The sequence below is a fragment of the Mugil cephalus genome, chromosome 2, assembly GCF_022458985.1.
Source record: "Mugil cephalus isolate CIBA_MC_2020 chromosome 2, CIBA_Mcephalus_1.1, whole genome shotgun sequence".
NCBI classification, from domain to species: Eukaryota; Metazoa; Chordata; class Actinopteri; order Mugiliformes; family Mugilidae; genus Mugil; species Mugil cephalus.
The window spans coordinates 13853828-13877012 of NC_061771.1; the positions used below are offsets into that span (position 1 = coordinate 13853828).

Here is a 23185-nt window from a genome sequence, read left to right on the forward strand (position 1 = left end):
CCTCCTAACAAATAACTCTTTTCATATGAAATTAATTATTAACTAACTCGTCCACCATAATTAACCATGTGGGCACTTGTCTACTATTTTGCTTTTAGTAGTCACATGAAATACATAAAAAAAATGTATTAGTTGTGTACTATAACATATAAACAGTTAAGTTAAACTTTGTTCAGTGTAACTGGGGATGTTTGGAGGTATTTGCTGCAGTGATTTGATGTTACATACATTTGAATTGATTCAGTTTACATATGGTGTTAATTCCTCAGCAGTATTTGTTTTATACAGGATATATAGGCCTGTGTTATTCTTTTGATCCACTTCTGGAAAGAACCCAGAGGGTTAACTGACGTGTTAAAAGCCACAAACATTAAAGTACCTCGTGTTGTGAGCATTATATTTCATTTTGACAACAAGTTGCACCTCACACTGCACTTTTTTATTTTTCGCCTTAAACCAAACGGGACATTTCCTCAGATGGCCGTTTGACGTATGACGAGTCATAGTTTGATAACTGATCGATGGACACCACGCTGAAGGTGTGAAATATATGTTGGAAAACATGTTTCTCCCTTTAACTTATATGGCGACACAAATGCATTTTCATAGTCACTTGCACTTACTTAAGATTGAAACAGGTAAGTAATTTTAGTTTTGGTGCAGAAAACTGAATTCCCAGCATAGCCTTCACATTAATGAGGAGGATTAGTATGTGATGGGATTTTACCTGAGAGAAATCCTAAGAGCTGTGCGAGGAAAAAGTAGGTAATTTAATATTGATGGCTCATTCCTTCAGTCCCTATAGCATTTGGTCATCATGTATTCACAAGAACAAATTAAAAATATCTATTAGGTCCATCCCCTGGAATATTTCCATAAATTAATGTCAAAATGTTTGCCCATTTTTGCAAACCACTTTTCAATTTTATGTTTAAAATGACTCATGTCAGAAGCAGTGTGTAGCGGCTCAGTTCAAGTTAAATCAATCCTCAGCCCCTGCAATGCATTTTTTCAGAGTCATTATTGCCTGAGGGACCTTAAATCCTCTGCACTCCTTTTGAAGGGTCTGGGCTTAATCCCAGGCTCTGTATCAGCCCCAACAAGGTTCTCCAATTTAACACACACCAAACCATCTCTAAACCTATCAAAACCAACCAGCTCTTACCCAGTTTCCACTCCACTTTTTGCATACTGTTCAAAGAACACCAGGAAACGAGCTACACTTTATATTAAAAACAAAAAAAAGTATTCTTATTGAAACTAATTATGTAATGATTGTCAGTGAGTTCTTAAAACATTTTTATTCCTGCTGACTTACAAGTTGTAAACATTATCTTAATTTAATCGCAAAATAACACACAAAATAAAATAAAATAAAAGATGCAAGTTGATGCATTGATATTTTTTTTTCAGAAAAGCTGCTGCAAATTCAGTATACCGATGTAGCCCCTGCCGTGGACGTTTTGCAGAACATGGTGCACAATAGGTAAAATGCAGCCACAGTATGAGAGTATGCACACTAGAGAGCAGTCTGTTCCCTCTTTCTGCAGTCGTAGGAATCCTCCATCTCCCTCTCACACAACATACGATTCATGTCAAAGGACCCAGGAAACACAACATCTGTCAGTGCATTAATTTACACAATGAACACCAGAGGAAGAAGGATATATATACACCTCTAAATGGCCTTTGTATTGAACAAACATTTCACATCACATGAAAACACAGTGACGATTATAATGTGCAAATTTTCCTTGAAGCTGGTGGGTGATGTCTTCAGTGTTTCTCATACTACTTGGATTGTATTTAGATTTTTCGGTATGCATGGCTTCGATGGTTGTTGAATTTAGTGTGCTTCGTTTAAAAGGAGGCCACTTTTTCCTGCGTGTGTGGCACCCAAACAGTGAGAAGCAATGAGAGACGTAGCTTTAGATCTTTGACACTCTGCTTTCTTTACTTGGATGGTTCACAAATAGTGATATCATAAAAATGAAAATATTCAAACTGATAAAAATGAAATAGATCATTTGAATTTTTTCACAGATAAGCCATGGGAAAGAAACTACATTGAACTACACAGTGAATGATAAAACAACAAATTGTGGGATTTAAAACAGAGAAGAGATCTAAAATTCAGACCAGATGGATTTTACATTGGAGATGAGATGCAGATATCCCTCTGCCCCTTTTATTTATGTAGCTATCTTTTTTTTTGTTTTCTATTTCGTCTATTAACGTTTTTTTGGTTCGATACACTGCAGAGTCATGGCTCTCCAGTCCACGACCGTAAGAGCTGCATCTATCGTCATTCATCCTCTCTGACAGGCTTCTCATGTACAAATGAGTTTGCTGTGAATAGCAGTTCATTTATTTAAACATTTTTGAAGTTTACAAAAGAAATAGATTATCTTTTTAAATTTTTTTGTCCACACTTGCACTTCTTCTTTTAACATATTTTACACAGACTTTTATTTTTACATTTTTAGTTAAACTTAAACATATCTTTTCTTTATATTTTAAATGTTCATCAAATATTGTGTGTACCATAATACAAATGGTTGTTTTTTTTGTTCCTTTTGTCTTTTTTTTGTGTGTGTCCCCAGTTTATTTTTAAACAATAATTAAATGTCCTGAAGTAGAAAGACACATTAAAGCTCAAATATCCATCCATGAGTGAAAAGCCTCAGTGCTTACAATGTATTCCACACAATGTGTTTCTGTAGAACATCAACAGGTCCAAGAGTCAGGTGCCCATTATGCCGTGTGACTTCAGATCAGCGGTAGATAGCAGAAGCAGTAAATCCACCACAAAATAGTCAGCCACATGAAGCGCAGTCCTCCTACATCACAGTGAGACGCTGTGTAAAAAGTGTCCAAAAGATCCAATTATTCCTTTTTGTCCCATGACGGCCCCCTCCCCAATGTATCCAAAAAGGGATTTACTGTATATCCAGATAACCACAGGTAACGACTTACTCAAAACGCAGGGTCACACCTCACATTCCCGAGAAGGTTGTGGTTGGCAAGTGCAAGAGCCATATTCATTGATGATTACCAAAGCTCCCTCAATATGGTTCGGTTTATAGTCAACATAGTACTCCGGCGTAGAAATTGCAGCCATCTGCTGCATGCTTTGCTTTTGCTTCTGCTTACGACGCTGGCTGGTAAAGCACTGCCTCAGTTGCCGTATTCCAGCTGGAAAGCACTTCCATGCCACGTACAGCATGAGCACTATGATGAGAAAGGAAAAGATGAGTGCCATGGTGCCAGTCACCACCTTGTGGATCTGCATGGTGCTCTCCAGGTCCTCGTGGCCCACTGTGACAGTGAAAGAACTGGTGACCACCTCACTCCCCTCGCCGTCGAAAGGATTGAGGGTAAATGGGCCCAGGAACACAGAGCCACCGTGGGCCAGATCCCTTGTCGAGGCGTACAGGCCTGCTGTGGTTACCTCTGTTGGTGGATCCTCACATAGCTGGAAAGCGTAGACAGCATCCAACACATCCTCGCCCTGTGCGGTATCAGGGCTTGAACACAGCAGGGAATTGTCACGCTGGCCTCGGAAGGCACTCAGCCAAGAGGCCAAGGCACACACGTTACGACTGCATTCCCAGTCATTCCCTGCCAGGGTAATGCTGTCCAGAGACGACCACGAATCCAGGATGCGCTGGTCCACGGAGGTCAAACGATTGGAGTCTAGCATCAACACCTTGAGGTTGGGCGCGCTCTCAAAAACATGCGGCTCGATGTACTCGATTTCGTTGGCTGACAGGTCAATCTTCTCTAAAAAATGCCATGTCCAGTCCAGGGTGTTGACAACAATAGTGGCACGATTGTTGTGCATGTACAGAGTACGTAAAGACATGAGGCGAGGGAAGTGGGCTAGGTTGACTTTAACCAGGTCATTGTGCTCGAGATGCAACTCAGTCAACTTGAAGAGGCCAGCAAAGGAGTTTCGTGCCAGGCTCTGCAGTTGGTTGTAGCCCAAGTCCAGAAACTGCATGCTCCTGCAGTCTTGAAAAATCCGCACTGGCACAAACTTGAGAGCATTGTAGCGCAAATGCAAATTGGTTAGCTTTCTAAGGCCGTGGAACAGGTCGGGCTCTAGTGCCTGCAGCCTGTTGTAAGAGAGGTCCAAGATACGCAGGTTTGGGAGGGGCCTAAAGGTGCCATTTGGCAGATTCTCTATCCGGTTGCTGCTCAGGTCTAACTCCTTGACCCGTCTTAGCCTGTCAAACGCACCCTCCTCTACAATGTCAATGTTGTTGTGATCTAGGTAGAGCCAGGTGAGCTGTGACAGGCCAGCCAGTTGGCCTTCACGCAGCTCGGTCAAGTTGTTCTCTCTCATGGACAGGCCCATGGCACTGCTCAGATTGCGGGGAATGTCTGTGAGGTTGAGCCCCTCGCAGTACAGCAGCTTGCTGTCGCAGCGGCACAGCCTTGGACAAACCCCCTCTACCAAGGGAACCATTCGTAGAAAAATGCCCAATGAACACAGTATTAACCCAGGGGGCTTCTTCAGTGGCCACTTTAAGTACAGTCCAATTAGAAGGAAATCCATTAGCATAAATATCCAGGGATGTCGGGGAGAAAATGTCCATTGAACCACTCTGGATATTGTTTTTGCACCTATCAATTCATATTTATCACATCATTTTTTTACACAATTTGATCGTCTGTTTGGCTCTGTCTTTGTATTTTAGCAGCAAGTAGTGACAGTATGTCTCTGTTATTCAGTCCGAGGAAATCCTTGTCGAAAAACGCAAAGAACAGAGAGCGAGTCTTTTTTTTTTTTTTCTTGTGCTTGATATCAAGCGGTGGGTGGAGGATAGAGGGGGTGAAAAATAAAACTGTCCTCACAGATTGATCTTATGCAAAAAGATTCCTACTCACCCCTATCCAAAAGCTGACAATCTCCATTCAGCAACTCGCTTTGTGCCCCAACACTAATTATGTGCGAATCTAAAAAAGACCCCACTGTGGTACAAATTCTCCCCCCCTCCCTTCTCTCTTTTCAGTGGACACCAGATCCTTGGCAGGCTTACAATGTCTTAGTTCTCTTCAAGTGAAAGAGCCAGAAAGAGAAGGAATCCAAGTAGCTTTCAGCGAGATGGTAGGAAGTGCAAGTTCCCCTGTCTGCATGCATGAGCTCTGTCTCTTTTGCTCCTCCGCAGTCCTCTGCTGCAATGATCAGAGGGAAGAAGAGACAACCAGAGAAAGAAAAAAAAAAAAAGACCAAGCAGGAATCTTTTCAAATATCTCTCTTGCTCTTTTCTCCTCCCCTCCCTGCTTAAGTTTCAGCAGATCTGTCAAAATGTATTATCGTCCGTCTCTGGGAGAAAGAACTGACTTGTAAGGTTTAAATCCATTCAGGCGGTTAATCATGCTTTCAGTGACGAATGCAAGGAAGGAGGAAAAAAAAAAAAACAATAATCAGGATTTAAAGAGGTGAACCCTGTTCACTGTTTTCTTGTGTAACAGTATTCCTTGTCATCGCGGCGGCTCGCGTCGGTTAAGAAGCCGCTCGCATCCCCCCGTGGCTTGCAGGTTTTCGCTCGCTCCCTACCTCTCCCGGTGTTTTCGTCAGCCAGCTGGAAGAGGCTGCTGGAGGCTGGTGCTGGTAGGCAAGCAGGGGCGGTAAATGTGGGAAGCAAAGGAGCGCGCAATCCCTTGCAGCAGACCAGTGCACTGACAGCGCATGCAGAAGCACCTTCTGTTCACTGAGTGTCGTAAGCCACTCACAATTCAGAGTGCTCGCTTACTTTCCCTCACTCTCTTGCTCTCTTTCCCTTGATCGCTCACTCACTTGTTCATGCTGCTCCCCTCCTCCTCCTCCTCCTCCCTCTTCTTCTCTCTCTCTCTCTCTCTCTCTCGCATCCTCCCTCCTTGCTTTTCTCTTGCTGTGTTTTTCTCACTGCCTCAGACATTTACATATCCAGAATGGGCAGGGCTTAAACCAGGAGCTTTAATGAACCCCCCGCTTCCACCCCTCTCCCTGCCACTCGCTTTCTCTCTCTCTCTCATTTTCTCTCTCTCTCTCTGCCCTCCTCATTCTCCCTCCCTGACTGTAATGAATTGGACTTCTCCTGACGGCGCTATAAGAAAGCCGTTTTCTGGTTCCAGAGTTGCAATTTTGGACACGGCATCGTGTGCTGCAGAACCGTTTGTGCGCATATTAACAATCAAATGGGACTGACACCACGTAGAAAACGACATATACAGTGTGCATATATACTCAATTTAAATATTCCATAATCGTATATCAAGTCTTTCCTGCTTCACATATGACTTTGTAAAGGAATACGTCTCCGTCTACTGATGTTTGTTGTTCAGCCTTTCCAACAATAAAGGCTTGAGCATAATGAGTTAAGACTGGAGTATGACATCCTTCATTTGATCAAACTGTCCCGCAGCCAGGCATTCTGTGTCATTGTCAATTACGGCTAGGCTATCCATTCTGAATACAGATGTAATTGCTTGCCACATAATATTAGCATACAGCCGTAACATAGCTGTTCTTCTCGGAAGGTTTGCACTCATCTTGCTTTGCACTTCTCCGGAATCACTACTAGCCTCGTCATCGGTCTCCCATTAATTTTCGGAGACAATGAGCAGCGAGACTGCATCTTAGACTCTTCCTATCAGCTAAGTGTCTAACCACCTGACCTTTCGTTCCCGCCCTGAGTCCACAGTGCATTCTCTGACCTAAATAAAAAAAAAAAAAAAGGGCTTAGAAATAACAGGTCTTGTTTTGAGTTTTCTCGCGTTTTCGTCCATGAGGTTTCTGCAGTCTCTCGAAACAGTCTTAACATCTGTTCCCCAAAAAAGTTTCGCCCACATTCACACTTTATGTCTGGAGTTGGCCATTAATGGGTCGTCAGAAAACCACTAATTCTGGAAAACAGGAAACCACTCAGGCTAATCTGGACAATTTACTGTAATTGCACGGCAGTATTGGTCTGTTAACAGACCCTAGTTATGTGAGTATGAACCAGGCAGCACCCACAGATGTTCCTAATAAAAATAAAAAGTTGCACCTGTCGCGGAGAACTGGAGAAACTGCTCGGATGTCTTGTCTTAGCTTTGTTTTTCACGGTGACCTGGTTGACGTGTACTTTTTGACACAGCTCTTGTGAGTTGGTTCAACAATAATTTGAGTGGACAAAATATAGTTTTCAAAAATGTCCAGCAGTAACGGTTTGGTGGTTTCTTTTAAAATGCTAGGCTGAAAGGATAGGTAGTCTGGTACCTGGGAACAGGAGCGTGTGGATAATCACACGGCTGAAACCAGGACGAGAAGTGAAGGACATCAAGTGGTTGTATGGAATGCACTGCATTTTACAAAAAAAACAAAAACAAAACAAAAACAAACACACACACACGAATACTAAATATAGACTGTATAAAGTGTGGATGCCATAACGGCTCCTTAAAAGTAAAGCCAAAGAATGGGGAGCTCCCCCTGGTGGCTGATTGCAGTATAGGTCATAGGCTCCACCTCCTCTATGTTAGTGGATGGGACCTGGGCAAAACTAAAACACTAAAGTATACATCAAGTCATTTTTTTTTGTATGTTCAAATGTAATTTTTTTCTGCTAAGTAATTTATTGGATGCTATAGAAACAGAATCACTGACGGTTGCCATGATAACCGCTCAGTAAAGCGTCCCCTCAGACCGTGAGTGTAAGGATAAAATGAAATAAATAAGGGCAGTGTATATTCCAGCATTTCTGTGTAACGGCGTAATCTTGGCCCTCACTGTTCAAACTCTGGCTCCAAATTTGCAAGATGGTGCTGGCCTTATCTGTTGAATTCTGGCGTCTGTTTGACCAATGGGAGACGGGTTGGTCATATGTTTTGCACAGTCTGTGATGCGCACTTTCTTTCAACACTGTATACTATTTTTTTTCTCTCTCTGTTTTTTCATTAAATTCTTTGTTGTTTTTCAGAAACATATTAACTGACATACATTTCTATGTAGGTGCGCCCCACCTGGGAGCATGGCGCGTTTGCATTGTCTGGCTGCATGTAGTAGAAAATGGGGTGGGAGTTTGGCTCTCTGTTTGATTACGGCAATTATACCATGAAAGCGCAATTACCTAACTGCTCTGTACTTTGTTATGACCCTGTCTGACATTCCACAGCTTAACCTTCGAAATTCCATCTGCCTTCAGGAGCTTCACAATTACCACGAGAGACACATGTGGGAATCTGGGGTCATCAGTTTAAATTTGCAGTGAAGCTTTAGACAAGGTCAGACATTTTGGAGCAAATTTTTCGCACCGTGACTGCTGCTTCAACCCACGTTTACGAGCAGACTAGTCAGAAAATGCCATGAAATGGCGCAGAATACAATAGCATGGTGACATTCCACACATGCCATTTCTGAAAAGGTGGACAGCACAAGCTAAAGGAATGGAGGCACAGAAAATGTGTATGTGACTCTAGCAAAGAATAAAAGTTTGAAAGGCGGTGTATTCGAACCATAAAAGCGGGACAGAGGAATGACATACGGATAAATAAACTTCTAGGAATGTACAGGCACCTCTAGAAGCAGGCAACATGTCTGATATTCAGTCTGTTTAGTTTTTAACCCTCTATATTGCGCTTAATAGTGCAATAAAACTCAGTTACTCTGTCATACTGAGGTCTGTCTAAGTAAACTTGGTGGACAGAGAAAGATGCACCAGGAAGTCTGCACAACCAGACCTCTAGTTGCTTTCAACCATGATTACTGAGTGAAGTTTTGACAAAGATAGATGGTGGCGAAGGAAAAGGAGGAAAAATTGCCCTTCACGTGATCTGGACATTGTGATGTTGGAATCATCTTGGCTTCACCTTTGCTATAATCCCCGTTAGCTATAATGGATGACTACACCATCAGCTAATGACATGGTGCACTATAATGAGCGAACAGGAGATGAGAGCACACAGACCATCAGTTTAAGACTTTTAAGAGCTTTGGCTCCCTGCTTCGAAGTTGAGGTCAGCATAAGTGGGAGTGAAAGTGTGAGATTGCGTGTGTGGTCACTGCTAAGGACACACTCACATAAACACAGTCACATAAACAGATGATTTTAATATGGAGGATGGGAGGTATATTACTTTTAATTAAAATACTAAATTGTAGAAATTAAAGCAGGGGAGTTTCACTTTTTCACACCATCCTTTTTTTTTTTCTTAAAGTTGATGTGGCATGCAGTTCTCACTTTGGGAGCTGTTTCTGCATTTGGTAGAGCATGTGACATACATGCCAGCTCAGAAAGTCTGATAAAATGCCAATGCAGTCAGTTTGTTATGAGTGGCCTGAGAGTGAAAATGTGTCATTCAGCGAGAATTTCGTCATTTCAGATGTGAGCGATGCCGCTGCCCCTCCTTAATTAAGTTTTTAGCAACCATCGTACCGATACTTTGTACCATAAACGCACTGGTGCTGATGCAAACGGTAATAACCAGACTGAAAAAGTAACCAATAACCGAAAAGCAACGCAGATTTCGGTGCTTCTTTCTGGTGCCACTGAATTTTTAAGTACCGACCCCCTAGCTCTGTTGCTGTGCTGACGCTACACACCTGCCTGAGGCGAAATGCTCAAAAGTTTGGCTGTACTTCACCTCAAAAGATGCAGACTCTGCAACCTGCTCAAAGGCGATATTGTACAAGGGAGGTAACACTTCCAATGATGTTTGACTTAACATCTGAAAAAGCATAGAATTTTTTTTAGAAGCCCAGAAATCTTCTGTCTTTGGTAGCCTGTGTGACCCCACACCAAGGTTTTTATGAAGATAATTTACGACAGATTGTTGTGACTTTTATTTTATATTGGTTAATTAATTTTTTAGTCTTAGTTGTATTTATATTATTTAAGTTAATACGCACACGCGTGACTGGTTTTCAGGTGCTGCGTGGCTAAGCTAAAGCTAACAGCAGCTGCCGGACTAGGACAATGCCTGGACCAATTTAAAAACGCTTTTCTCACTTATCCAACTCTGGGGAATGCAGTGAGTTAGTAAATTTCACGTAGGGGTGGCGCATCCCTTTAGAAGTAAAGTAAACATCACATTCATTTCACCCTCGAGTTGGACACTGTTTGCTAACCAGCTACCTGGCCGGCTCAAAATAACTTCAAGGTCAGCAAACATTCAGGAACATTTTGTTCAAACCTTTCATTGCAAAACTTCTTCAAGAGTCTCCTGTTGTTCAGCTTCACTCCCGTACTCTACCGACACACTGAACGGTTGCTAAGGTAACACTACTAGCGGGATGGGGTTTACAGGATCTCATTTTCAGGACGGTGGGGCATCGCACCAAAGCAGATCTTTGTGAAAAGGCCTGTTTTTAACCTATTGATCCGGGGTCTGTTTAACACAATCAATGACAATTTTCAATCAAAGCTTGTTACAGAGATTCCATCATGGCATGAAAGAAACATATCAACTTGTGGAAATGGGCACCCAGTGTCCCCTTAAAATGAACAAGCATAGCAATGGTCCTAGATCATTTTCATCATTTTAGTGAATATTTTTGTTGTTGATAAGTGTTGTATTAGATGATTGCTGTACAAGCAATTAGCAAATGGAAATGAAACAGGATTTATTTGAGTGAAGATTTTCTTTAAGAAAAAGTCTCACATCATGACCACGTATTGGATGTTTGATGTTGTTGTACGTTGTGTGGAAACACTTTTTCCATCCCGCCATTGCTACCTGTTTTGCCCTCGGAGCATGCTTTCATGTCCTTAGCCAATGATGCGTTGATTTTATTTGTTAGTCTCGGGTAGTTTCTTCAGCAGAATGTTTATCTGTTGCGTTGTATTGTGAGCAGACTGAATTGATTTGAGGGATCAAATAAGACTAAAAATTATCAGCATCTATGATTACAGGCCTATTATTTAAATCATTTATTGAATCAGAGGACGTCTGTCTGCGCGAGGCCAACAATACAAGGCAGATGATAACTAATTGGCCCGCTGCAGAGATAATGTTGATGGGCATCTAGAAGGCATCGTGGTGGGGGTCGGGGGAGACACTTACACCACAGTGTGGCTGTCAGTTATGTGGTGAGGAAACGGCGAGAGACGATTTCGCATCCACGAATGGAGCGCACCTCTGAGGCGGTCTCAGTTTGAGAGGGTCAAATGCAGACAGAGGGCCCACATCACGCTTGCTCATTTAATCTTTGGTGTTTAGTATCCGTCTCCTATGGTATTTTGGATGGCATAATCCCATTATGTAATCAGTAACTGAAGCTGAACTGAGGAACAGACAAAATGTACTCAAAAATAGCCTTGGGCATTTAAAATGTTCACCACTGTAGACTCATCACTCAGACATATCTGCTAAATCAGAACTGTAAAGACTGAGAAGAATGAGTTTCCTACACAATAAAAGATCCGGCTCTTTCCATCTTGCTATGATTTTAAAGGAGCTTATACAAACCGCAGCTGGGGTAAACAAAACAGGAAAAACAATACGGTCATGATGTTCAGTGGAGCATGTGACAGGAGGAACATGGCTGTCGCTATGGGTTACAACTCCTCGAGGCGTGCTTTTGTGTGATGCAAAGTTTGCTCCAGTGAACACTGGCGTGGTGAGCCCGATTGGCCCGTGTGTCAGGCTTTAGAGGTGGATGAAGGTTTTTCGTTGCTGTATGGGGAGAGGATGATGAGGATCCGCGGAAAAAGAACAGAATAGAGAATCTGTCTGAAAAGGCCAGAATGGGTAAAGAGAGTGTGTTTCATCGATAGAAGGAAATAAACGGTGTGTGCCAATAAATCTGGGGGTGGTTTTTGGAAACGGCATTATCTTAAAGTGCCTCGAGTTTTGTTTCTCTCCCAAAACAAAATAAAATATATATATATATATATATATTGCTCTCTACTGTGGAAATTTGACAGACGCGATAAGACATTTTGTTCTTGTCACGACAGGTTTAAAAAACTTAAAATAAATGTTGGTGGGTTTTTATGTTTTTTTTTTGTTTCGTTTTGTTTTGTTATTTTAACCACGTTTATTCATTCCAGATCTGAAGCTTTTTGACCTTACTCTTCTGTATGTGTTTAGTGTTTCTTGCTGCTGCCAAGCTTGTTAGTATTAGCTGGATAAAAGACGCTTCCATGTTAAGGCGAGACCTTAACGTGCTCGGCTACAACGAATTTCAGTGGAGAAATTATGATTTGAAGTAATGACCGTAATTTCCATATTATTAAAATAGTTGAATTATCCTCGTGGTTGAATTTTCTGGTATATTCTGAACCACAATGGCTTCCTACTCAGTGCATGGTGCTCTGGGTATTAGAGAGCGTTAGTCCCTCTAAACAAGGTACAGTTATGATTATTATTATTATTATTATTTTCTTGAAACCTATAGAATATTCATAATTGCTCTTTAAATCCCACATTAAACAGTTTTACTCATTTTTCTCTTGTCCAAGCTCTTTTCAGTTGCTTAGTTTTGGGCTTTTCACTCTCGTCATTGGTGTTTAAGTTTAAGTTTAAGTTTGGGTGAGTTACTCGTGGTTTCAGGAAGGCCTCTTTCAGTGCTATAGTTGTGCTAAGCTGCTTGGTTTGCTTGTGATCTCCGCCACCATGTTTTCCATTTCTTCCAGTGTCCTTTTATTCTGCCTGCACAGCTGCTCCTGACTGTTTCTCTTTTAAATTGATGGTTTAGTGGTCAAACATCCCAGGTGGGTGGTCCATATCTGAGATGCTTGTTCCTTGTCCGTAGTACGCCGTGCATCTGTATAAGCGCATCACTGGTAAATACATTAAATTACAACAGTCTTTGACTGAGACGGAGTAGAAAAACAGAAACAAAAAAATAATAATCAAACAGAAGCTGTAGTTATAATCAACAGTGTGATACCACACAGACGGTAGCGGTGTACAACTATAGACAAACGGACAGAGAGCAAATCAAAAACTGCACTTTGTTGCCAGAATAATAAAGCACATTGTCAAGTGGATGAACAAAACAAGAATATTCGGACATATACACAGAGAGGATATATCGCTGGGTGTGACACAACTCGCCATCCACTCAGGTGCCTTGTTCACTGACTCCTTCACCTGGGGCAGCGACATATGTGCTACATGTAATACAGTGCTTCTTAAAAGTATTTGCGGCCCCTCAGGATATTCCATATTTGTGGAAGGACCTGAAGGAGGAAACCTACCAATATCTCAGAAATGAAGCAGTCCTGTACTGAGGAATGGGCTGAAACTCCTCCAAAGCCGACTGTAGGCGACTGATCAGCAGTTACCGAAAACGTTCAGTACGAAAACGATGGTTCACCTCACAGCTGTGTACAAACATTTTCCTGAAAGACACTAGACCACTAGTATCATATGCCTGCTTCATTTTTTTCACTCCTCGTCTACTGCCAGGACTTCTTCCACTGATTCCTCTGCGTCATTTTTATGCAAAAATATAGTAACAGTGTGAGGGGTGTAAATACGTATGCAACATATACAGCCATGGTTTTTATGGGCATTGCAGTATTTGGCTGCTCCAGTTTATCCTGAAGGTCATGGTCTGATGAAACCAACAGAACCGCATCAAAGGAGAAATAAGATCCTGAGCTGACCAGTGCATATGCTTTACACTTATTCTGACATGTAGTTACAGCAGCTGTCATTTGATATTTGTTTACTGTCTGTACTGTGTGAAAATCAAGATGATTCATCTCGTACAACCTATAAGAGTAGTTCAATAATACTAGTAATCAGAATAAGAATGATGAATAATGTGTTTCTGAATAGGAATAGAAATGGAGGACTAGTCAGTATCATAGTCTGTGTCGTTGGTGTCTCTTTTTTGGAAGCGATGCAACAGCTGAAGTCTGTTTGAGAGAGAGAGAGAATTAATACGTTTCTAAATTGCTTCCAGCTATGTCCACGGCAAGGTGCTCTGAGCTGAGAGTGAAAGCAACACAATGGTTCTTCCTTGTCACAACACAGAGCAGTCACCTTTCCAGTGTTGGACATGCTTTTATACAGAAACAAGATCAGAATTCTTCGCCCGCCACCGCATTGGTAAGAATTTACAGCTGCTGCCTCGGCCAGATTTACACCCACATATGGCGGGTCGGTATGTTTGGGTTTTCCATATACAATGCTTAATTCAGTTCCATATTTTAACATTCATCCTTTATGAATTCTTTTTTTTTTTTTTTTTTCGGCTTCGGAGGCTGCAGCAAACAATGCCTGTGACTAAACTGTGTTTGCCAGAGGAACTTTGTTCAGCTGTCAGAGGACACAGAAATCCCACCGAACCCATTTTCAAACCCCAGCCCGTTGGAGCAGCCTGGCCCAACTTTTGGTAGCCCCGAGTACCGTGGCCTGTCCCCTGATTCAGAGCCACATCCTTCTTGTGCCCACTAAGCTCTCTCATGTTGATATGAAGCGGAGCAGAATGCAGCGATCAGAGGAGTCTCTGATGCAAAAGGCTGAAACATTCGTAAATGCAGTCTGAACCTTACCTTTATCTCTCATGTCGCTCCTGCAAGGAACTGAGGCACAGTAACCTAGAACTCTGTATAAACCTCGAATACAAAGAATCAGCGAGGATCGACGATACAAGAAAGGTCCTTGTGTTTCACATTAACTTGGATCTTGAATTAAATTTCCATCAGGAAAGACTCGAAAGAATAAAGGCTCAAAGATTCATTGAAGTATTTTTTTTTTCCGTGTGCACTATTGTGACATCTCATCATTTCAGGGGTGCTGTGATGCCACTTTCCTGAGCAGGAAGATCCAGGTGGTTCCGGCTGCTGAAAAACCAATTGAATTTGGGTTCTCTTGGAAATTTGGGGGAAAGGAATCTGGGGAGGGGTGTATCCGTCTGACAATGACATGAAAGCTGAAAGCAGAAGAGAAAAAACAAACAAAAAACTGTTTTTAGTTATGGAAGTCCTAAACGCTCACTGTAGAACTACCGGTTACGAAGGCCGACTGTGACGCCGCCTTACGTCCTCTGTGTCTGGGTCAAAAATTACACTTAAACAACACAGCAAAGATAGCCTACAGCCAGCTGGTATATACAGTATGTCCTGCACCTGCATGGAAGGAATGAAATAGTTGTGATGGTAAGGGAGAGCCACTGCACAGAGCTGGTCTCTCCTGAACCATGCTCATCGGTCGGATGATCATGTTGCTGTGAAAAATTGTTTGAATGTTCAGAGTAGGTATAGGTAAAACATGACATAAGCCTTCTGTGTGCATCTCAAACTCTGCTGTTATGTTGACTGTGGTCTCTAGATTGTACACTGACTAGCTAAGTAGCCAATCGGAGTGACCCCTCTGACCGATCCGCATGGATCGTGTATTACACTGTACGCTGACGACTCAACTCCTTAATGAAGACGTTAAAGTTGAAAATGGAGACAGATGTTTAAAGAGGAGTTAGCCTTCTTGATTGAACGCCTTCAAGTTCCCGTTATTGACGACTCTATTTGTTAGCCACGCATCGGCTGTGTATTGGAAACTCTGTTTTTCCTTCATGCTAATTACAGGTTCGTTGCCTGTAATTATTTGCCTCCTTCCCTGTTTCAGTCTGCCACAAATAGCATATTCACTGGCCTTTTCGTGGAGATTGGCTTGTGTTTTTCATGCTGTTGTTCTGCTTGTGTGAAAAGAACATACGGTCTCTATAATGTCTGGACAAAATTTAATACCATGTTCCTGTAGAGGGCATATGATTTTATATGGATGTAAAGAGATAAAACTCTCATGTAAGCACTCATGCCAAGAACCTCCCTGCTGCTCATTCAGTGTCAGCGCCACAGGTGATGTGTTCACTGGAGCTCTGTTTTTCCTTTACCCATGGCCGACCTCTAGTGTAATTAGTCGCATGATGTCAGAAAAACTGGATGACACTGAAATTCATTACAGGCACAGCTGGGGGTGATTTTCTCTTGACCCAGGCTAACTCTCCAGTCACCTCCACACACCTCCATACAGAAGGTACCGTCTAGATGATGAACAGTAAGAGGTAATGGATAATGGAAAAACATTTTACTGAATCTCATCTCATTACTTTGACGAATCAAAATAAATATTACTTGTCTTACTAAGCACCTCTCAGCTGGCCTGCTTCTTTTTTTGGTCGATTATAGATCATTTCATGTACATCACACAGTTTTCTGATACAGTCTTCTTATTTGTACATTAGGTTATGTTTGGGGTTGTGTTCCTTTTTTTGTCAACCTCCTATCACACCACAAAAGTAACATGAAGCTGTGATTGATCTATGTCCTGCTGACTCGGATTCCTCAGAGTCTGACACAACAACATTTTCACTGTGGCCAAAAATGAAAAATTATTCTTAACTAAAAGGGTCAAAGAGTCAAATCCATTTGCTGTTATCTTACACTCCATTTCTCCAGAGTGCACAACAGTGGAAAGTATCTTTGCCTTTTACAGCACACGTGTGGAATAAATCTTAATGATCATAAGGTTCAGTAAAAATAAATGATTTTATTTATCTTATTTTCTCCTAACCATGTTAAAATAACCGGAGCCTGCCGACATGCCGATAATTGGGTAATTCCAGTATTAATCATCCCGTACCCTAATCTCCACCACTAGTTAATTTCAGATTGATTATCTGTAAGGTGTACTGTATCTTAATGGAGGTGATCAGGCATAAAAAGTCGACACATTCCACCATTCCCCACTTTTAATCACCCAAGTTTTGACAGCTTGCTTAATGTTGTCTACTGGAGGCATTTGTTGTTGGATAATTATTCCTTGTATTAGTAAGATACAGATCTAAAATTGGACTATTCTGACATTTCTGCTCCTGAACGTCATTGAACCCGGTGTGGTGTTCTCAGATAATGCACGATGCCTCCATCCACCAGGGAATAAGCCACCATGTGTGGTATCATCCTGTCACATCACAGGGCTGTTTCGTGGGATGTATTTTGTCATGTCTCGGTAGGGGAAGGAGTAAACGACCAAATGAATGATCTGATTCAGAGTCCCTCTTAGCTCTTGCGGTTGAAGTTTTTAGCATTGTGCATGCTGACTCACTGTCACACTGTGATGGCTTACCAGCACGCACAACAGAGAACACAGCGACCTCGGCTTTAATGTCATTATCAACTCCTCTGCTTTTTCACCTACGACAAGTCAAAAAGTCTGTAATGTGAAAAGGACAATTGTTAACACTTTCTAAAGATTTGTTCTGAGTTTGTGGCAGGTAGTTGTGACAAATAAATACTAAGTAGTCACAAGGGAAGTTCATTTTAACATGTGCATGCAAGGGTCCTCGTTATATTCCCTTATCGCGTCAGCGTTTGTGTGTTCTGTGCACAGTTTTAATACGAGCGAGGCTCCTTCTCAACTAGACACCACCGGTTCTCTTCACACACCCAAACATACTTGACAAACATCCTCAGACATTTTTCTTCCGAGGCCCGAGGTGTAAGGCACTCGTAGCAGTGAGCTGTTATTTCTCCCGGATTGTCAAACTAACGCAACAGTGTAAACACAGAACCGTGTGCCCCAAGTGTGGTGTCTGCCCAACAAGGAGCAGCTCCAACACATCCAAAATGCAGTCAGAGCTGTTTCAGCATAAGCTACACCTGTGTTGATCGCAGTGAGGAGAAAAAAAAAAAAAAAACACGTTACCCAACGATGTTATCTGTGACACTGAGGCTCTTTCATGTGTTTTTGAATGTTTTCTTTGATGGCAGTGGAGTTCGAATGTTGACAATAATGTAAAAGTTAAAATAATAGAAGCTTTATCCTTTAATACCCCGCTCTGCTTTGGCACAGGAAGCAACCGGGGTCACATTGAGAGAAGTTAGGTGAACTTCTGTAGCACTTGATAAAATTACACTGACATCAGCTTAGTGGTTAAACACTGTAATCTTGCACTCAAGAAGTATTTGAGTGAGCTTGTGTTTGCTTGTGTCAGTTTGTTGGTGGGTTGGTGTGCATAATGCTTGCACATTACTTCAGTGGGGTGAGGTGCTTAGCATGTCTTTCTGACACTCCATTCCCGGTGTAGACGCAATGCGTGCACCCGAAAATAGCCCCGGGCAATAACAAGGTGTTGAGATATACCACGGTATTTGGATATCCTGGAGGAAGGATTTTCAATACCATCAAGAAATACAAGCTCGACTCTTTCTATTAAACTGATAAGGAGGTGCTGTGTTGAGGTGATTCACCATGCACAACCAGAGGTCATTCTCCACTGGTGGTACTGGCAGCTGAACTGTCAAAGATGACTACTGCCAGTGAGACAAAGGCCCTAAAAAGATATGGCTGTCCACCAGTTTGGAAATGGTCTGGGTTTAATCCCAGATATAAAGGTTTGACAACTAACATGGATAATGTGATAAAACTTTTGACTCTGAATAAGGTCCACTACGTGTGAAGTGGAAATAATCAATGTGCCTCTAAAAGAGAGTAAAATAAAGCACGATCCGAAAGAAAATTGGAAGCCTATGTTACACGGCCGATAACTCTATCCTGGTAGTAATCAGACTAGACTTGAATACCCGAGAGCACAGCACCTAAACTGTGCTTGTGAATTATTTATTGCTAAAGTTATCTTAAGTTTACTGCAGTTGTAGAACACCTAAGTATTAGGTAGTGTTCGCTCCCCCAGAATTTAGTATGGACAAAGTTCACAGAGGGAATCCCCACAACAGTTGTTTTTCTTTTTCAACCCTTTAACAATCCACAGGATGGTATATGGGACAGCAGTAGCTTTTTGAACCAGTCAGAGCTCTGTAAAGAATAAATGTAATAGAGTAGAGTAAATGCCGCATGCAACTTTCTTCTGATTTCACTGACAAAAGTCATTATAGAAGTCAACCAACAAATTTTTTGAAAACAAAAATTCAGGCACACCCAACAGCTTCTTGTTTTTTTTAACTGTGCGTCAGCTTTAATTACTCAAGAACAATACCACTTAGAGTGATTCTGACTTTGGTGATCATTTATCTCGGAATAACCCTTGACAATAAACTCAGCTTTGATCACCACGTCACAAAAATACAGAAATGAAGCCAACAATGGCTGTCAGCAATAAGGAAACTGAAAGCACTCGACATCGCCCCCCAACCTGCTGTTAATCCTTTACAAGAGCATCATCCAACCGATCCTCCTCTACTGCTCCACATGCTCCTACACCATGCTTTCAGTCACAAACAGAACAAAAAGTAACGCACATCACAAAATCATCGGTTTTCCCACATCCAACCTCACAGCAATGAACAATAGACCAATAGACCACCAGAACCATAAGGTGATTTGCAGTCTCAATGGAACAGGACAACACACGCCGACTCAACCAACACCTCACCCTCCACTGCCATCAGGTTGGAGATAGCGGACTTTTAAATTTCAACGGGCACGCTTAGGAAAGAGCTTAATATCTGTAGCCATAGCCACCTTAAACAATAGATGACTTTTTTTTTTTCGTTTTCCCCTGTTTCTTCCATTTGTAATGTCTAATGTCATAAGTCAATGTTGATTTGAGCACTTTCTTGTCTTGTCCAATTTTCTGTTGTATATGTAGACGGGTATATGTACAGTCTAATGGAAGCAAATCTCCCTTATGGGACAAATAAAGTCTAACATCTATACAGTTTGATAGGGGTTATGAGATTTCTACGTTTTTTTTTTTTTTTTAATCCTCGTGGGACCCCCTACTCCTGTTCCTAGACAAAGTCCAGGTCATGGGCAGTTAAAAGGATAATTCCTGGATAATTCCCAAAAACCAACATCCTTCAGGATTTTCTACTTGGCTTTTCATTTATACGTCATAGTCTTCATGAAAAATCTGTTTCCCGGAATAAACCACACACAGTTATTAATGTAGATTGTAGTAATATAGTATTTCAGGCGCTAGTGTGTTATAATTGTTGTTGACACCAAATGGCACAAAACATGCACTATACACATATGGCACGCGAGGGCAAAAAAGCAAAAGTTGTAAGCACAGAGCACCATTAATGTTACAATGTCAACTAGCAGCTCTGGACAATATTACATAATGCGTTTTTTGGTCAATTAGTGTTTGGTATTTTTTTTGCACACTGCGGGAAATGGCTATGTTGTGAAAACTGAGTTATTACAGCAGCTATTTTCACCGAGTCACATGAGTCGATGCGAACAGTTTGCGGATTCCACCTCGCTCAGTGTGTCTGTACCTGCTGGGAAGCTCACGTTAGTCTGCAGATCTCAGCCTGGCGTCTTGTCGAAACACAAACAGCGGGAGCGGATGAATTAGTGTGCTGAAACTGAATATTTCTGTGGATGTCTGTGCTTTAGCTGTGGCATCGAGCACTGGCGATCCATGTGTGTGGGACAACACGCATCCTATTAATGGGTCGGAGCCCAACTTCAAGACCCAACAGCATTATATCATTTATACAGTTTGCAGGACAAAAAATCAACCCTAAAACAAATTTATTGAGGTTACTGTTTTTTATGACTATTTTCAGTACTTGAATGGACTCTATATTGGAGATTAATGATCATAATTCTGTTTGGTTTGTCCATTTGTGTAATTTTTTGATTCCTTTTCTATATAGCTGAGCATAATGTACGTTTCAATGTTCTCATATCCAAAAGAAATTGGGGGAATAAAAAACAAACACAAATGTTTTATGCTTATTGCAAGTTAGGTTTAACTTATTGTACTCAAAACAGTACACGTGGGTTTAGTTGACTTAAATAAGACGTCTAAATATTTAGTAAAATGTACTTATTTGCCTTATTCAGTAGGTTAGCATTTATCTAACATCTTGTTTTTGAAGACAGAAATCTACCAAATCATAAAAAAAGGGCCATGCTGATTTATCTCACCAGCATTTCTAAGCTTTGAAAATATGTCTTAATCTCATATTCTCCTTGAGTGCCGTTCATAGGAAGTTCCCACTGAAAACATTTTTTCGAATCGTCTTTATCTTCTCATGTCTGCACGATTTCAGAGATGTGTACACTGAAGATGCCATCTGTTAATGTCCCTGGTTGTATCGAATATACCCCGACAGTCACATGGTGAGGACCAGGTTGTCTAAGTTACAGCTCCGATGTGTCATTATATAGATTATCTACCCTCCAACAACACGTCTTACCATAAACTGACCGCGGGCGCAATGTACAGATAACAAAATCCCACTGAGTATGGCGGATCTGTACAATGTCACATAACGTGATGACACATCCCCAAGCCCTGCACAGTCGAAGCATGCACACACACACACACGCACGCACAGAGAGAAAAATACAATTGTTTTCACTTCATAAGACCACTGGATTCAAAACTGCACCCTTGATTAAAATGCAGAGTGCTGCCTCTGGAAGCAGACAATGGCAGCTAAATCCTCTGACGGGGAGAAAAAAAAATAAAAAATTCTCAACCTCGTTTCCTCTCCGCCGCCTGCTTTGTGCTTGCGTGTGTCTGTGCGTGCATTGTGCTCGGCGTCTAAGTGCTTAAAAATGTTTTGCATGATTTACTTTCTCCACCCCAGTAATGTCAGCTCTAGAAATCTGGAGCCGAATCAAAATCGCCCTTTGTTTACAGAGACATGAACTTGTTGACAAACTGCTAAACTCTTGACAGTGTGGGTGGTGCTTTCATAAAATTATTTTAAGCTTAAGAGCCTCCAGTTCGGGGGAATGATTTTAATCTTGCAGCTACTGTGTGCTGGCCCTTTACAGAATACCAAAACTGTCACCCAACATAAGCTGTGTATATACATATACATACATATATATTCACATGCATTACATTCTCCTGCCTGGCCATGTTGTGTTCTGTAATAAGGATTGCATTGTTTATATCTCAGTCTTTCTGACCTGGGTGACGGAGCACTGGCAGCACTAAACACTGGCATCACTCTGCTTAAGTTGACTTAGTATCGACATGATGAATCATGTCATTCTCTCATCAGTTACAGTCTCTGCAGCTGCCCACCTGCACCAGAGCCTTGTCCACCAGATGGGCTATGCATAATTAAGATGATAACCCACAGCAGAGACCTGACCCTGTCACAGCATTCAGAACTAAGGCTGCCCAGCCCTGGGGCCCACTTCACCCCTCTTGTGGCGCCCACATGTTCCTGTTATGCCGCTCCCAGACTACCACGATTTATTGCCAGGTAGAACGCGCGGTAGCTTGATAATGGACAAGGTTTCGCAAACACGCTGATGAATTTGCATAAAACTGTTCTGTAATGATGATTTGCATATCCTTTACTATGTATTATTTCGTAACTGTTTTGCCTATTTACATATCTGGAGAGAAGACCCCCGTGCATGATGCATAAATGTACGTCATGAAATGTGTTCAGTGTTAAGATTTTATTCAATCTAAAGTCAGTGAGTTAAGAGTGATGCCAGAGGTTTTCATAAGGAGACGTTGTCCTTTTGTCCAGCTCCAGCGCCACACACACAAAATGCTCCATACATCATCAGCTTCAGGGCCTGATGGAGTTGTATGTTCTGCCATGTTCTGTAGCTTCCTCACGCACAGACTAACCTCAGTGAGAGACTTGTCATGTTTAGTCGGTTCCTAACTAGATGATGTAGGAACTGGAATGTGTTTTAATAAAATAGACTAAATCGGTCTAAGAATTGAATTAACTGCAACTGAATCTTCCAAATAAAGGTTGCCCTTACCTCAGATTTGAGAATATAAAGATTTACTGCAACATCTGTATCTTTACAAAGCTTCACTAAGGTAGCCTTTAACGCAGCCTAGTGTTTGCTGCATAGCATTTCCATCTAAATGATGCTCATCAACAGCACGGCGCATTAATGATACGTGTTATACAGGCCTTAGAATATATAATCTCGTAATTACTTCCTGCATTGATCTTATATGATACATACAGTCTGCATATAAGCATGTGAAAAGTCTCGATGAAGCAGCACTGATGACTGCCCAGCATGGGTTTTCATTTATGCCACTTTCTATGTCAAAGTCATGTACGGCGTTCTAGCTGTGCCAGGCATCGCTTTTAATAGACCAAGAACAGCCAAAGACACACAAATTAGGGTCTGTCATATGTAAATAAGAGACCGGTACAGCATGTCCTTGTTTCCACAGCTGAATCCATTTATCAGCCTGTGATCAAATCAGTGCTCATTTAGATGTTGTGCGACAGTTTAATAAATAAGCTGTAGAGAGGTTCATATGTCTCTCCCAGTGTTTCCAGGG

The 23185-nt window shown here is 41.7% G+C and overlaps 2 protein-coding genes across 2 annotated transcripts in view; one reads left to right on the forward strand and one right to left on the reverse strand.

The window, feature by feature from the left end:
• The window catches only part of ctnna2 (catenin (cadherin-associated protein), alpha 2), a 310831-nt gene that overhangs the window by 193195 nt on the left and 94451 nt on the right, over positions 1-23185 (forward strand). The gene's annotated exons all lie outside the window — the stretch shown is intronic.
• Positions 1283-5869, reverse strand: lrrtm1 (leucine rich repeat transmembrane neuronal 1). The gene has a single exon (XM_047579696.1). It carries the CDS (start codon positions 4565-4567, stop codon positions 2990-2992), a length of 1578 nt encoding a protein of 525 aa, XP_047435652.1. The 5' UTR covers positions 4568-5869; the 3' UTR covers positions 1283-2989.

Coding starts and splice junctions, on each gene's coding strand:
- lrrtm1 (XM_047579696.1), bottom strand. CDS start 4,567: ATGCTAATGGATTTCCTTCTAATTGGACTGTACTTAAAGTGGCCACTG.